The sequence below is a fragment of the Solanum tuberosum genome, unplaced genomic scaffold (genome assembly GCF_000226075.1).
Source record: "Solanum tuberosum cultivar DM 1-3 516 R44 unplaced genomic scaffold, SolTub_3.0 scf00314, whole genome shotgun sequence".
NCBI lineage: Eukaryota > Viridiplantae > Streptophyta > Magnoliopsida > Solanales > Solanaceae > Solanum > Solanum tuberosum.
This window is the reverse complement of record NW_006239241.1, coordinates 78,071-95,760: the sequence shown is the minus strand read 5'-3', so window position 1 is coordinate 95,760 and position 17,690 is coordinate 78,071. Positions and strand designations below refer to the sequence as shown.

Genomic DNA, 17,690 nt, shown 5'->3' with positions numbered 1-17,690 from the left:
AAAAGTTGATACATATAGAAATTAAATAAACATCAATCATTCTCCTTGAGACTATGAAAGGTAGTATTTATAAATTTATAATGATTAAGAAGGTAGTACTAAACTAATAAAAATGATTAAAAGAAGAAAAGTTGATACATATAGAAATTAAATAAACATCAATCATTCTCCTTGAGACTATGAAAGGTAGTATTTATAAATTTATAATGATTAAGAAGGTAGTACTAAACTAATAAAAATGATTAAAAGAAGAAAAGTTGATACATATAGAAATTAAATAAACATCAATCATTCTCCTTGAGACTATGAAAGGTAGTATTTATAAATTTATAATGATTAAGAAGGTAGTACTAAACTAATAAAAATGATTAAAAGAAGAAAAGTTGATACATATAGAAATTAAATAAACAAGAGCTATTATATTTTTGAGAAAAAAATTATTAGTTTGAACTTGAAGTAGCCTCCTCTTCTTGAATTCTATCCAATAATTGGTTAACAGCATGAGAAATTTCTTCTACTGTTGTCAATTGGCACCCTTCCTCTAGCTGTTCCAAATTTTCATCCATATTGCACACAATATATATGAATTAATAAATGAAACGTTTGATTTGTAAATGAAAAAGAATATTATATATCTAGAGAGAGAAATAAGAGGGGAAAATAACTCAACTTATATGCATAGATTTCAGTCATATGAATTTGAACTTCAGTTATCCAAAATTTAATTTAGATATTGTGTTTGAAATTAAACTCTGTCAGGACTAATTTTATTCGTACATTGTATGCTCTAAGTTATTCCGAAATAGGTATACATAAAAAATTTAAAAAAGTTAGGGACAAGTTATGTTAACATCAAAATTGGATATTCATGCATTTTGCCCTTAATAGAGAATTTTCACAATATCATATCATTTACAAGAGATTTTTGAGTTATAACACCAATAGTATTAAAAAAAATTACACTATGATATCACACAAAATATATTTTTAGATAACTCTTCATAAAAGAGTATTTGTAACTTATCATATGATAGTACTAAAATTCTTGAGAGTTGAGTTAAATTCAAAAAATAACTACAACTATTTGTCCATAAAAAGTGGGGGATTCATGACCTAAAAAAGTTAGGCTTATGTGTCTTATTCTAATTTAATCATGACTCTTATGATGACATTATTATACGTTTAATTTGGTGTAAACACAGAATGCGAGTATCTATGTACAAAATATAATATGGAGAGATGCAAAAAAGAATTAATGACAAACCTTAGTACTGATGGAGTAAAGAACAATTTGGTCATGAACAGTAGTGACATTAAGGTGAAGAATAGTAAGCCACAAGCATTGAAGGCCAACTACTATCTTCATGAGTTGTTTTGGTCTTCTCTTTGAGACTATTTTGAGGTTGACATGACTCTCTACTAAGTTCACTTGTATGTCATGACTCATCAGTAGTGGTCGAGATTTCTCGACTGCTACTGATGACTCACATGAACAATTTGAGTATCGTGGGAAAGAGAAGAAATCAGCAAAAAATGGTGATGATGATATATCGCTTTTTTCGAGCTGAGAAATTAATGTCTTTTGAGCTTGTAGAGTTTGGAGATTATGCTCTAGCTCTTTTACAAAGTTTATGGCTCCTCCAATTATTGATGCTTGGTCCGCCTGACAATAATAAAGAATTCTCTTTAATTAATTTCATCGGAACTTATTAAACTATATAATACAATAAAGTCCTAGAAATACAAAAATATTTTTAAAGGATTGGATAATATCTTTATTGAATTTAATAAAGCAATATTAGTATTTCACTAGTACTTCAAATTTGATGGCCAAATTAGATTTGAATGTAATTGATACTCCTAGTAAATTAACTAGTTTAATTTGGACAAGTAATTACTTTAATCAACTTGAAAATAGATGTAATTTTATTTTTAAGAAACAAAGGAAAACTTCATTAAAAGAAATAGTAATTGAATGATCATTTGAAATTTTTAAAGGTCAAATTCATTCATTTAAGACGATTCGATTGAAATAACTTTCTTTAAAAAAAAGAGGAGAAGAAGAAAACAAACTCTTTGAACGTAGGAAGATGGTATCAAAGATCGAAGAATAGTAAGATAATCATTCATTTGTTTTCGCCGATTTCGCTCCACAGCTATATGTATCATTCTCTGGTCTTTATTATTACATGTTCGTTTCCTTTTCTTCGTGCAACACCTTAAAGAATTTGAATTTGCAGATGAACCCTCCAAAAACAGCATATTATTACTATTCTCCTCAACAATATTGCAATCTCCTAATTTCACTTGATTTTGCATCATTGAATAATTACAAGATGAAGTGTACTTCCAATTATTGTCAAGAATAATGGAACTTTCTTGCTCTTCATAGCCATAAAATTCTTTACAAACATAGCCATTATATTGTTTTTGAGGGTAAACCACTGTCTCTAATGCCATGATTCTTTTATTTATTTACCTTTTTGTCCCTAACATATGTTAGAAATTAAAGGCCAAGAAAGTGAGAGAGAAAATAATTGGAGTTAATGTTTTTTTTCCCAAAGAATTTCAAATGACCAAAGAGAAAGAAGGTCAAAGAAGAGAGAAGGGAAGAGAGCTCTTGAATTTGCACACTAACTTTGTGGTTTTTGTAAATAGTATATGAGTTCAAAGCAAGCAAATAAAACTTGAGATTATGAGAATTCTTTACACAATTAATACAACTACACCAACATATTCAGCGTAATTCAATATGTGAAATTTGAAGAGAGTGATGCAAATGCAGTCTTATTTTTACCTTGTGAAGGTGGGGAGTTCAATAGACACTCAACTCGAGTAATTATAAACATAATAAATCAAGCATGAAAAGGGGGATCAATACAATAGTAAAGTACGTAGCATAGTCATTCTGAATATAATGGAGAAAAGAATAGTAAAAACAACATATAATACGATAATCAAAGCAATGTTATAAGTGTGGCACGTAGAATAAAAGTTGAGGTAGACATAAAAATTCTTTACAACAATTTGTTGTGGGACCTAAGGTAGACTAACACAAACGACCACCAGACAAATGCCACAATTAGTTAATTAATTAATTAGTGAAAGTGGAATTCAGACAGGGTCACCGGGTAATCCTGAATTTATCAAGTACACACATGAGCTGAACAATTTAATTAATTAACTTTGCAAGTATGACAATTTCATAAATGAAATAAATCTGTACAAAATATTAGATATTTAAAAATGAGTGACGCAATTTTATAGATACAAAATTCAGTGCAAAAGTCCATCTAACTATGCAATAACAACATCTTAATAGACACAATAGGTTAACCACAAAAATTAGTACAATCTTGAGAATTAGGTTTAGAGTGCAACAAAACATTGAATGGTTTAGAGATGAAAATAATATTAAAAAATTAAATCCAGAAGATTAATAAAACCTCGTATAAATTAAATATGAAGTAACTATTTATAATTCAGAAGTTCTTATGCCTTATCACACTATTGTACGTGTTACGTGTACTAAAGTACTAATAATTATTATTGTACAAATATCAAAAGGAAATAAAAATGGATTTGATATCTCATCACGTACTTGAAATCAGTTAACACCAAGTGGGAGTAAGAATATTGGAGGTACAAGATCGTTTGATGTGAAGGATAACATGAATTAGTTCTGAGATTAAATTATAGTGTTGCTTAATTTATTGTTTAGTTGGCAAGTTAAGAATAACGTATTTTGGAATAAATAATAAGTATTGCGATAAGTTATACCTCCGGTAGGTGGTATATTAATTTCGAGATAACTTTTTCCGAAATAAAATAGGTAAATGATAAAGATATCCATTTAAATCCTTTTTATACATCCCCTTTCACATTCATGAATGACATTTTTGTAGACAATTTAACTTATTCTTAAAATTTATGCAATGCATATTATTTTGAATACAAAAAACTAAAACTTAGTCAAGTAGATAGGTCATTCTGATAGCGAGGCAAGTCAGGATGGGGCTGAGACTTGGGGTTCGAAGACCAAGTCAGAGACTACTAGACGATTTCCTTGATCCATTCTCAAGATCTCAAGCCCCCTACCAACTCACTCTCGATGACATTAGGCACTACCTTATTTAGACTGGAAATAATTTAACTGTCCAATTCAATAAAAAATAATTTTAGCATAATAAATTTCATCATATAATTTATCTCTTCATTATAACTTGTATTTAAATCAAACAACTCTTACTGAACCAGAAGAAAGAACATGTGTTTTGTTTGGGGGTTAACCATACAAAGAGAGAGAGAAATCAAAGTACTCTTTTATATTTCAATGATGTCTTTGTTCCTTTCTTGTTTTACCAAGAATCCTATATCTTCACTCTTTTATATTTCACAATGATGTCGTTGTTCCTTTCTGGTATACATTCTTATCTTTTTTTACGAAGGTCAAAAGATTATTTTTGATAGATCTTCAATGAAAAAAAAGAGGCATGGGTCAATTTCATAATGATAATAATATATTGACCCCAACGTTTAATAAAAGGTAAATGTGGACTATTTCACAAAGTAAAGGACCAATTTGGATATTTTCCCCTTCTTCCGTTCAAAGCGATGTGTATAATATACAAAATATATCGTCCTTTGAATCTTAAGATATTAAATATGTCATGTTAATTAATTCTATAAGATAGTGAAATGAGAATGTCAAAATTAGAGTACTCTATTAAAAATAGGACTAACATGAAAGGCAAGACATAAATTAAGACAGAAGAAATTTAGAATTACCATATTCTCGATAAACATCCTTTTTAAGGGATTTGAAGTAAAAAAAATTCTCATATATACAATACATTCTCTAGGGCTTCAATTCTTTTACAATTGGAATTCCTTAATTACCCTTTCCAATTTAATATTTTCTTGGCTTTATTCATCTTGAGCTATGTTAATTTATTTTTGTCTTCCAAACCTTCACAACTATTGATGCTTAACAAACATAGACTTGATTACTTTATACATTATTAAAATGCAAGATTAAATTATTCAATTACTGATTAAAGTTGTACAGTATACCTGATTTAAAAATACAATATATAATTATGCAACTTGACTTAGGTTTATTATTTTAATGGAATCAGTATGATTCTGTCCAGATTTCTTAGGCAAAGCTACAAGTAAACCATTGAAGAAAGTCTCTTTTTCTGTTTATTATTTTAAAATGATGGAACAGTATTATTATTTTTTGTAGTGTTGTTTGTCGTCTTCCTATATAATTATTGAGTAATCCGTACTCAAATTTTTTGACTGCATTACTATTTCTTACGTAAGTACTATCTAATATTTTAAAAATGAATAATCAACTTTGGAACTTTGTGATTTTAATTTTTAGGTATGACATGATATATATTCTGTTCCTATGAAACTTTTGAGACTTAATAACAATAACAATAATAACATATTTCGTGTGATATTATAATTAAGTGAGGATTTGGAGAGCTAGGTGAGGTTCGCAAATCTTACCCTTCGTGAAGTAGAGACATTTTGATAAACTTATTGCCTTAAACATGTTATAATAGTATTGATATAATTATTGAAAACATCTTGTTAAGGCTAAAATGAACAATTTAAAATTAATTAATTGTTTTTTCAATTTTTTAATTTGCCATTTTTTCTAATTAATGGACTAAAAAGAACCAGGGATTACATAAAGTAGAACATAGATAATATATAAAAAAGAGAAGTATTGAATTAAACACCCATAAACTTATGATAATTGTCAAGACATACTTATTTAAGTTGATTACCTTATTAAAGAAGACGATAATTATTAGAGGATAATGCAACTTAAGTAACGCTTATTAATATTTTAATGCGATAGGTAGGATTCCGGTTAGATTTACTAAGACAAATTAAGCTACATGTACACACTTTAACGAAACTCATCAACAAGTTATGTAAAATGGTAAATACTTCTTTATTCTTAATCATAGGCGATCTTGAGTTCAAGTCTTTTTGGGAATGAGTAGTTAGTTTGGATAATATTACCATCAAATTATCAAATTTATCGGTAATATTTATGAACTAACTGGTATAGCTGAATAAGAAACAAGTTATTCATGTATTAATTTTTGTATAACTTATATGATGTTTGATGGATAAATATGAAATAAGTGATTCATGTATAAAATTAATGTGATGTTTGGTTGACAATTTAGAAACCCCCATGACTAATACATGTATAAGTTTTGAGAAATTTATATATGTATTATTTTTTGCAGGATAGAAGGTGGGAATATAATCTCTGCATAACTAATATCGATATAAAATAATACATAAATTTATTTGTAACCAATTTTTACATTACTAATACTTGCATAACTCTAAACAAATCTTAAATTGATTAATCAAAGTTTTTTTTTTCTTCATTTGATATCTAAAGGTCTTGGTCAAAGAGGTCTATATGTTCTCAACAATGTAAATAACCTATAAGAAATAAACTAGCAACCAAGAAGGTATATAAGACGGTTTGGCCGAGTGGTCTAAGGCGCCAGATTTAGGCTCTGGTCCGAAAGGGCGTGGGTTCAAATCCCACAGCTGTCACTTTTTTTTTTCCCTTTTTAAAGTTTAGTATTATAACAAATTAGAGTTAAATTTTGTATTTAAATTTCTTTAAAGTAGAACCTATATATATTTGAACATATATTACTTTGTATTCATATCGTTCAAATTTTGTCGGATGTCCCCGAAGAGATTATTATTTTCTATTTGATCCTTACATTACTCTACGATAAAGAAAAATAGCATCAAAGGGTATGTCTTAATAATAATCTGTGGTTAGGTGTTTTCTTTTCGTTTATCAATTTTTTTTTAGTTATCTAGTAATCAAACTAGCTAGTACTACTTATAGCAAATATCACGTGAAATAAATTAAAATCAGCGCAAATTGACTCAGACAACATCAATGGTTATTAAAAGAAAACTTGAGAAGCAAAAATGACTCGAGAGATTCAGTATGGTCCAAAGGGTTAACATCTAAACAACCTTTTTGCCCTTATTATAAATCTTTGTTCTAATCAAATTTAATTTTGATTTGGGAATTCTATCAATAGAGCTACTAATTAAAATTAATATAAAACTTAGGTTTGTCATTAGAGGTGTGAACACTAAACCCTATTTTCATTCTGTTTCCCCCCCTGTCTTTGTCAGTTAAATCTTAATTAGTATTATATTGTACATGTCCTTGTAATTACAACTCATCATCTAACAAAGCACCAAAATTAGCCCTATTTTAGTCAATTTAATTAAATACTAATAGCATGTTTTATTAGCGCAAAGCATGGTTAGAGGCAGAAAATTGTCAATTCAGCTGCCAAGAAGATGTACTGTATTTATTTCTTTAAGATTATGGGAATTTAACTAGAATTATTATTTGATACTACTACTACTTAGTGATCAATATTATTTCGACTTTGCATGTCTGTTATTTTATAATGATATTCATATTTATTGATATTTAGTTTCAAGTATTGGAAAATATACAATTTAGAGAATAAGTAATTTATGCCGAGGATAAAAGATGAAGAAAAAAACTCTCTTTATGTGCGAAAATTGGCAAGTATTCCCTCCGTTCACTTTTACTTGTTCAGTATGAAAAATCAAAAAATAATTTATCATTACCTTCGTAAATGATTTACTCATTGAAATATTCTTTGATTTCTTTGAAACAACATAAACTTCTATTAAATGCTTGGCTGATTGCTTAATTGTATGGAGAAACAATTAACATTTTGGTATTTTAATATATATCAGGATTAATTATCCCAGAATAAGTTATCCTCGTATAATTTCACAACACTGTATGCGAATACCTTCAATCAAAAACAAGATATAATAATCATACATTTTATCTTTACCTTATACCTCACACCAAACGACTTCGTAGTGACTTACAATGATTGCAGTACAAGAGCATTAGGCTCTTGGCTAGGCCTTGTCAACTTAAGCCCAAAAAGCATCACAAGAGAAGAAGTATTTATTGAGCCAACTGGACCTTAATCAATTGGGCATCTAAAACAGGAATTTACTAGGGGTCTTTAATTTTGTTTCTTAAATTAGTGGTCTTTAATTTTTACTCACCAGCACTTTAAGTTATAAAAAAAGTGGTAAAATATATGGCATAAACTCAATCTCAGAATCTATAAAGTTATGCCTTTTAGTTCTCTAAACTTTTGTCAAATAAAACATCAAGGATACATATATTTAGTTGAATATTGAAGGTACATATTCAAAATATCAACATTTCATTACCCGAAAACCAAAAAAAAAAAATGAACGTAAAAGCAACTTCTAGATCATGAGTAGAGTTATTCATGAAGTTTCTAATCAAGGAAGTCTATTATGAAGTGTAGGTTTGATTGAAGCTCGATTAATTTGGTTTTGATGATCATAGAGGGTGAAAATTCAAAAATATGAAGGCCCGTTATTATTGGGGTTTCGTAGCTTTAGGTCATTTTAGATATGAAAATCTACTTTGGAAAATAGATTGTTGATAATTGAAACTCATTCAAACTGATAATTGATGAAAAAAACGACCTCGTTCACCTTTGATTAAGTGTATAACAATATGTATACATTATATATACATTTTATATATAATTAACATATACATCATCCATACAATGTGTGTGTATATATATATATATATATATATATGTATGTATAAACGTGTTTAGAGGTGTATATGTACTGTATAATAATAGATATAAAAGTATACATATATTGTTCCACAAAAGAAAATGTCATGATTTTCTTCACGTGGCCCTATTGAGCGGCACAGCGTGGCTTTGTTCACGTTAATAGTGAATTAGTGACTAACACAATCCCACTACTTTTAGTTGTGTTGTATATATCTCAAGAAAAAAAAAACATTTTTGAAAATCTAGTGTTAGAAGAAAACTAGAGATGGAGACATTAATAATATGATAATAATAAAAAGAAATACTCCTTTGTATATGATACGATCGATGTCATTTTCTCAAGATACAAAAATCAACTATAGTTGATCTTCTAATTTTGCACTCAAATATTGAAATATAAATCTTGTGATATAATGAGTACACAAAGACCTAGGATGGTGTGGATTGAGATTTAAAACATTTAATTCGATAATCATCGTAAGTTGAGTCTCTAACAACAAGTAAATTTCATTATAAAAGTCATCTTTCTGACACTGGTTGTTCTTTTTATCTAAACTAGCGGCTTCTTTCATCAAAGACAAGTGTTCTAATTTCTAGAAAGACTCTAATTACTATTTTTTTGTAACTATTGTACTTTTAACTATATATAGTATTAAAAAATTTGATGTGTTTATTACTTGATTAAATCTACCCTAAATTTTACTTTAGTCCCATTCTCAACTTTGTTTATTCATTTAAGGGTCAATCTTGATTTTAGAGATCCATGTGATTGTAATTGAACATCACTTTAAACTCAATTGATTACGATGTGGAATAACAATTAGCTAATTATCATTAAAATAATTAGCAGTATCAAACGAAATATTCACTCAATTGTTTGACCTTTTATTCAACCATAGAGATTGGATTATATATTTTAGAAAATTCATTGATTTTTTGGTAGATAAAAAATATTTAAAAGCACAGTTCATTATAGTATTATAATCATGTAAGAAAGAGTCTAAGCTTTAAGTTGAATGGTATTATAGTCCTCACCAATCACCATTAGAGGCGGAGCCAGAAATTCATATTTGAAAATAAAAAAAACTATCAAATATCATATAGAGAATTTAAACCAGTATTCCAAAGCAATTTTTGAACCCTTTTGCAACTAATGTGTGTTTAGTAATATATATAGATCAAAACGAAAATATATTTTTACCTTATTTATGTGGTATAATTTTGTGACGAAGAATTGAACCCCTTGCAAGTGGCTATCTTCGCCAATGCTCACCATACTCCATTTTAGGTATCAATATATTGATAATTTGTTCAATCATGTTAGGCTCATTTCAACTTATGGCTTATCCCATCTTATATTTTTACGCTTCAAATGTGGAATTTTGAGTGCAGAAACAATAGATTGGGATTGGGGTTGTTCATGAGTTTCCACATAAGATAGGATATATGATCTTTTTGTAGACATCGAAATTTTGTAGTACTTTACAAAACGTGTTTTGTTTCAATTAGAGTTCTTGAGGCTACTCCACCCTAAACCTTAGTTCATGCTTATATAAAAGATAATATATTCCTTTGAAAGAGGCATATTGGCATAAATCCTTGGGTAGTCACAAAAATATCATGAAGACATCAATATTGTCTTTCGCAAAGAAGTCCCGAATATTAATAATCTCTTGGGTTTCATAATGATCAAAAGCTCAAATATTTTGTAAATTTATGAAATATTCACAAAGATCAATGGAGATAAAATAAATCTCAAGGAGGTCTAAATTATCCTAGTTCGAGAAATACGCCATTATAGCCCTCAAATCACAAAAAAATCTCAAGAGAGAAGAATTAAGAGAGGAACGAAATTGTACTCGCACTATTTTACCAATAAAATTTCTTGTTTCTTTAAATTTTATTTATGGTTAATTTATTTTTCATATATTTAAAATTCGTCGGAAACCTTTGTTATGACTTATGAGTGTGATTTAACACAATCACAATTCTTAGGAATATTATTCATCTACCATACAAGTTGCAATTGCTACAATTCACAAACAAAAAAAAAGTACCTCAAATTAATTAGCTCTGGGGACAAAATATTTCCAACTCAAACTGAATTAAACATAGGATGATCATAAGACACAAAGTTTCAAACAAAACTAAATATAAAAACATTAAAAGTCTAATTATCTCCAAAACAATTAAGTAATATATTTCCAGTTAACATGTCATTATTAGTGATAGATGACAGAGTAGTTGACAGATAGTTACATAATTCCTAAACTTAATTAATGTATTAAAATTTCATTCATAATAAATTAAAAGATTGGAACAACTAATATCTCACAATTTTTTACATATAATATCCATTATATTTATTGGATTGGAGACGTGACATATTTTTTTTTTATGACATTTATTTATTAATCAAATTGGAGTCTGACCTCTATTTGTGTTGAACTAATTACGCGTCCAATGAAACTCACAAACTTTTATTCATATCATAAATCATATATTAAGAAATTTACTAAATATTTATAAATAGCTAATTATTTATTATTTATTCGAAGTTATCGTAGGAATTTATAAACGATAAATTCTCTGAATAAAAATCTAACATAAATTAAGCAATGCTCGAGAGACTTATAGCCTATAGGAGTTGAACGAGCCAAATATAAATACTAATTTTTATTCACATCTTATTTTTGATAGTTGATTCTTAATGACAATTTACCACACAAACACAAAAATTAAGCATATTTATCAAGAGACAAATCATATTGTTGATGTACAAACTAAATTTGTTAAACACTTAATTTTTCTTCTAATAAACGTCAATCTTAAATATTGCTATAAAAAACAATCCCTTGTAAGTTGTAGTAGTGTTTACAATTCCCAATTTATTTTACATAAATAAATATATGTGGAATTGACAGCAGCACTACTATATGTTGTTGGCTTAAAATCAAAGACAAACGCACATTAATTTAATAATAACAATCTGTCAAATGATGTGTCCTCCTAGGAACTTTATTGGCCAATCAAATTCAATATTGGAACTTTATTTTCCTATATATAACATGTGACTGCGAGTCGTTTGATTCGATATAAAATTTATGATTTTTCTTTAAAATTTGTTATTTTAAATATTTATATAGCTATAAATCTATTTCATTAAGGATAAAATAATAATTTTAAAATTATTTTTTTCAATTATAAAAAAGTAATTATTGTTTTTGAAAAGATTAAAATATAATGTTGTGTAAATTGAGACATGTAATTAATTCTTGTCGAACAGCAATTTCCTATCTAAAATTAGGTGACACAACATTGAGGACCACTAAATTAGTCCTAAAATGTATATGTTGCCTTTTTAGGTCCTTTAAAAACTTCAAACAAGTGATCATAGGTTTACCCAACCCATTAATATAATGTCAACAAAAATATCAATTTGCTAACCTCAATCATATACTATCCGAATAATAATATCCAAAATATTTAACTTTATTTTTCATTTACGTGACACCGTTTAAGTATAAAAAAAATTAGGTGTGAGAGAATTTGTGTATTATTTTATGTAATAATTAGTTATAGAAAATTTAATTATTCATGTATTAATTCAATTGTGTTCACTTTCTATCTTACATAAAATAAAGTACTACATAGATTCCCTTATATGAGTTATTTGGAATTTTAAATTACAAATTAAACATCATATTAATTTTATACTTGAATAACTTCTCTCCTGATTAGTTTCACTAAACATGGTACTTGTTACTTATGGAAGATTTAATACTTGGAGAGAAGAATTGAAATCACCCTTAGTTTCATCTCCAAACAATCGATAGTCTTAAAAACACCCTTTTACTTGACTAAATAAACTTAAATACACATATGATCTTACAACATGAGTGAAATATTTATACCCCTAAATTATCGCTAAGTTTAGAGGTGTTTTCAACACTTCTCTCAGCTTTTTATTAAGAGTATCATGCTCCTACAAGAGTTTGAGACCACTTGATATGTCATGTGAGAGATTGGGGGTATATCAAAATTTAGTTAATCAAATATAAAAATAATATACAACAAATTTAGAGGTGTTTTCGATACTTATTTCTAACAATAGCCTAAATCATGTAAACATGTCTACTCTCCAAAGTCAACCTTATCTATTTTTCCATGGGCGGCTACTTGTAATAAATTTATAATAAGTCATAGATTCTTCATCCCCACGCTCTAGAAATTTCAAAAAGAAACAACCGCACTCTTTCTTTTTCTCATATGGTGTTCGATATTTATATTAAAATTAGTTTATGTTTAAAAATTTAAGTGTTATATGGATCATTTTTTGGGGCACCATTCCGAATAAAATACTTTTCATAATTCAAACATTACAAAAATCTCAACCATCTTATCAGTTATCACATATCCCGTTCACCCTTCCAAACAATTTTAATTTGTAAGTAAAGTAAAACGACCTATGACATTTTGTCTTTTTATATATGTATCTATACTTCCCCTTTTCTTGTCCTGCATTCAAAATTCTGCCTCCTCACTTTTTCTCTTCCTCAAGCAATTCCACTTGAAGTTCCTCTTTCTTTCTTTTTTCTTTTTTGGCTTTTTATCATCAATCATCACTATTCCTCTACTTTTTCAAAGAAAATGAAGCATAAGACGAATATATTTTATTTCGTCTTATGCTTTTTTTGCGTAGTAGCAAAAGCTGGTACAACCTTAGACACACCATCATTACCTCCAACAACGTTGATGCACCCGATAGACCCCTCAAATGTTCAAATCAGTCCAACGTTAGCGGTTATACTTGCTTGTCTCGTATTAATCCTATTCGCAGGTGTCTTCATATATATGCGTCGTATGAGCCCCGATTCCTTCGATCATTCATTAGGGTTTCATTTTCTACGAAATCGTCCTCCTGTTAATCGAGGACTCGACCCTGAGATCATTAAAACATTCCCAGTATTCGTCTATTCAGATGTCAAATCATTAAATTTGGGCAAATCCATCTTAGAATGCGCGGTTTGTTTAAACGAATTCGAAGACGAAGAAACTCTCCGTCTTCTACCAAATTGTCATCATGTTTTTCATCCTGAATGTATTGATGCTTGGCTTGCCTTCCGAACCACTTGCCCCGTATGCCGAACCAATCTCAAAACCAAACCAATTAAACCAACCGATCCTCAACATGAAAATTCAGTTACTGACACAATCATTGATATTCACATGACAAGTGTGGTGGGTCCACAAGAGGTAAACAATGCATCGCCTCAGAAGTCAATAGATAGTCATAATATTCCGAATTGTAGTAATGCAAAAAGGAAAACGCCTGATTTTCTTAGCATTACAAGAAAATCACCAACACCTACACGAACGAATATATTACGTATGTTTAATAGATCACATTCAACGGGTCATTCGTTGATTCAACCGGGTCAAAATTGCGAAAGGTTTACGCTAAAGTTACCGGAGGATGCACGTAAAAGATTGATGGAGTTAAGCTTGAGTAGAGCTTATAATAATGGTGAAGTTTTATCTCTAGAGAGGAGTACTTCATCTAAGGGGTACCGGTTCGAACCGGGGAATGGGAGGTTCAAGTTTTTATCGACTCCGAATTTGTTATCTAATAAACCCGGTTCGCCAAAGGAGGAGAAAAGTGAAAAAGAACCGAAGAATTTGTTGAGGTCCGTTAAGTCGCCGTTAAGATTGTTATGTGTGACGGAAAAAGAGGAGGAGACGGGAGAAAGATCTTTTACTTATTTAAGATCTAATCCTTCAAGTTAGATAAGTTTACATTTCCTTATTTCTTTTTTTACTTTTTACAAAAAAGATTCTTTATCATACAAAAAAAGAAGTAATATATTGTATATAGTGATTGATTGGATAGTTGATAGGAAATTATGGCGAATTACAAAAATGAATAGAAGGAAATGATTTTACTGTTCTTTTGATTTTTTATTCCGTTTTTGATATTTATATTAAAGCTCGACTGATTCAAATTCAAGTCATGTAAAGCCTTATTTGGGGAAAAGAGCTTCCTATTAAGGATTTGACTATGTTTAGGGATCGAATTTGAGACCGTAGATTAAGAAAGGAGCAACCCCATCTACTGCACCACATCCTTTGTGGTGCAATTTTCCAAATATTTTGTAGGTAAAAACAAGATTCTTTTAAGTATAAAAACAAAAATATTTTATAAATAATATTATCTTTTTAAATAAAAGCTTCAAAATCAAGATGTTCCATAGTTGAAGTGTCACTATGTAAATTGCCTACCCAATGTTCTCTTGTAATTATCAATTTCAAAGTTAAGAATTCTTTTAGATTTTTTTTTGTATATAGCTATAATTTTGTCTTTTATTACGAATATTGTTGCATTTTTTTGTATTTATGAAACATAGTAATAATTTGAATTTGTGCACAAACGAAATATATTATATTCGTACATTTGATAGGTATATTTATACATACATAATTTCTTTGCCTATATATATATATATATTATTAAACCCTAAAAGCTCGTTATATAATGATTCTTTTAAACTATCATGCACTATATAATTTGGATAAATATAGAATATTAATTTGTTGGTCACATAATTTTTCCATTTTTCTACTACTTATTACAAATCAATCAACTTAACACTTACACTCAGGTCAAGTGGTACGAGTCTGAATTGATTTATTTAAAGTGTTTTTGAGTTAAAATGAATTTTAAGACTCTTTTTAAGTTTTAAAATAAATTTTAAAAGATGTTTATTATAAGCATCCAAATTTAAGTAATAATAATAAAAATAAATCAAAAGTCATAAGTTAGAATTCTAATTATAAATCAAAAACCAAAAGCTGACTCAAAAAGCTCTTATTTCATCAAAAAAAAATAATTCTACCTCTAATCCACTAGTATATATGCTCTCATAAATTATTTTATTGTAATATATATATCTACTTGCTTCATCAGTGGAAGAACCATCATGACACTAAGAATTAATCTTGCAGGGAGAGGGCCAACTATATATCTTTATCTTAGATTCATCATCCTCTCCTTTGACATTAAGCAGCACTGCACCTTTTCTAATTATTTTTTTTTGTTTTTAACTTGATGTCGGAATCTGCATTGAAGCCTCAATTAAATTTAGATCATGCACTACATAATCTATTTTGAGGGTGGCACTCCTAACATAATTTTTTTCATACCATAAGATTTGAACTTGAGATGTCTGGTTAAGGATGAAGAAATCCACAACCCATGTTGGTACCTTTTCTACTTTTATTGCAATTACTCATCATTCTTTTCCAACTTATAAATTGCTATTTTGGCAAGACTATATAAGAATTTGAGATCTTTTATTATTTTCATAATTTTCTGAATTTTCATATTTATAAGAAAAAAAAAACAACTTAAAAAATCTAAATTGAATCGTCAAATAAAGTTTCATCATATGTTCAAAGAGTCTTGGAATCACAAATTGTTGTTTTGTTTTTTGTGTAGGGTAATATTCCCAACATTTTCCAAAAGAAACAAAACCCCATATAATAGAACTATTTGCCCTTTATATGCATCTCTCTCAAAAATTCCTTTTCCTCCACTTGACACAACTTTTGCATTTACATCTTTCTCTCTTCTTCTTGAGGGAAAAAATATATGAAGCATTAGAGAATCAACACCAACAAGGATATCCTATGTTTCCTCTTGTGCTTTACTTTACGTTAAAGCGCGTAAATGGTGTCGCTGTCTCAGCGACACCATGTTTGGCTCCAACAATAGTGACACTATGAAAATTTGATCCCTTTACAATTGGCAACACGGTGAATATATATTGCAAGAGGTTTATGCTAAGGTTACCATATATATACGTAAACGACCATATAATTGGTCGTGGACTTAACCTTGAGTCAGAAGCGAAATTAGAATTTGAAATTTGTGAATTCTAAACTTGCTACTCATGAATGATATTTTTATTTATATCTATTAGATAGATACCTAATGTCGAAGTCGACAGAATCTGTACCTAATATTGTAGCTTTGTCAACTAAGAGCGACCGGTTCGAACCGTTTCGGTTTCACGGAAGAATCAGTTAAAGTCCGTTAAGTCAGTTAATTAAAACGCCGTTAAGTTTGTTATGACGGATGGAGAAGGAAGGGACAGGAAAAATATCTTTTACTTATTATAGATCAAGTACTTCAAATTAGATTAGTTTACATTTAAAATTCCTTATTTATTCGCGATCCTAACATATTTAGTTCGCTGGTTTAAAAAAAACTTCACCCACCTAAGCGTTTGTCACGATCCAAAAATGGACGTGATGGCACTCGTCTTAACCCACCAAGACAAGTCAGCCTAAAATTCAACCATTACAATAAAATACGGAAATTTTTATAGTAAGCTCAAAAATACCCCCATAAACTGGTTGTCACGTGTACAAGCCTCTAAAGTATTACAATTGAATCAAAAGAAAAATACAAGTCTCATATGACATTGTTTCTAGAGTAGAACAAGATCATAAACAGGAGTAAGAAGGTCTGCTGAGTTGTCAAACAGCTAGCTCACAAATCTCCAAGAAGCCTCGGAAAAGAAGAGAATATATCACAAAGGTCCGGGCTAGTAACCTACAAAAAAATGTAGTAGCAAGGGGTGAGTATCAAACTACGCGGTACTCAGCAAGTAAACCTCTAAACACAAGCTAAGGGGATAGAATACGGGTACTCCTTACACCCCAACCGAACCTCCACAACTACAACATGCATAAAATCAGCCCAACCTAACAGTTCACAATTCACATAGCACGTATCTCAATAGCAACATTCTAACAATCACATATTCTCAACAACAAGTTTAATATTCATCAATTACAATCTCCACGACTGCAACCTGCTTAAAACCAGCCCAACTTAACAGTTCACAATTCACATAGCACATATCTCAACAACAACACTCTAACAATTGCATATCTTCAACAACAAGCTCAATATTCATCAATTACAACCTC

General features: G+C 29.1%; 2 protein-coding genes and 1 non-coding gene across 3 annotated transcripts; 2 read left to right on the top strand and 1 right to left on the bottom strand.

Annotated features, from left to right (window-relative positions):
* Positions 1 to 391: 391 nt before the first annotated feature.
* Positions 392 to 2,667, bottom strand: LOC102592853 (transcription factor bHLH94-like). The gene is made up of 3 exons (XM_006360236.2): positions 2,074 to 2,667; positions 1,265 to 1,663; positions 392 to 545 (listed from the first exon to the last, which is right to left on the bottom strand). Exons 1-3 carry the CDS (start codon positions 2,458 to 2,460, stop codon positions 441 to 443), a joined length of 891 nt encoding a protein of 296 aa, XP_006360298.1. The 5' UTR covers positions 2,461 to 2,667; the 3' UTR covers positions 392 to 440.
* A 3,853-nt stretch (positions 2,668 to 6,520) lies between these two features.
* TRNAL-UAG (transfer RNA leucine (anticodon UAG)) lies at positions 6,521 to 6,600 on the top strand. Its single transcript has one exon. It is a non-coding gene; the product is annotated as a tRNA-Leu (tRNA).
* A 6,610-nt stretch (positions 6,601 to 13,210) lies between these two features.
* LOC102604905 (E3 ubiquitin-protein ligase ATL6-like) lies at positions 13,211 to 14,631 on the top strand. Its single transcript, XM_006360191.2, has one exon. It carries the CDS (start codon positions 13,347 to 13,349, stop codon positions 14,481 to 14,483), a length of 1,137 nt encoding a protein of 378 aa, XP_006360253.1. The 5' UTR covers positions 13,211 to 13,346; the 3' UTR covers positions 14,484 to 14,631.
* The last annotated feature ends 3,059 nt before the right edge of the window (positions 14,632 to 17,690 follow it).

Excerpts from the sequence above, each read along its gene's own strand:
- LOC102592853 (XM_006360236.2), bottom strand. The coding sequence starts at position 2,460 with ATGGCATTAGAGACAGTGGTTTACCCTCAAAAACAATATAATGGCTAT. Across the intron at positions 1,664-2,073 it reads CATCTTCCTACGTTCAAAGA|GCGGACCAAGCATCAATAAT; the intron begins GTTTGTTTTCTT and ends TATTATTGTCAG. Across the intron at positions 546-1,264 it reads TTTACTCCATCAGTACTAAG|CTAGAGGAAGGGTGCCAATT; the intron begins GTTTGTCATTAA and ends AATTTGGAACAG.
- LOC102604905 (XM_006360191.2), top strand. The coding sequence starts at position 13,347 with ATGAAGCATAAGACGAATATATTTTATTTCGTCTTATGCTTTTTTTGC.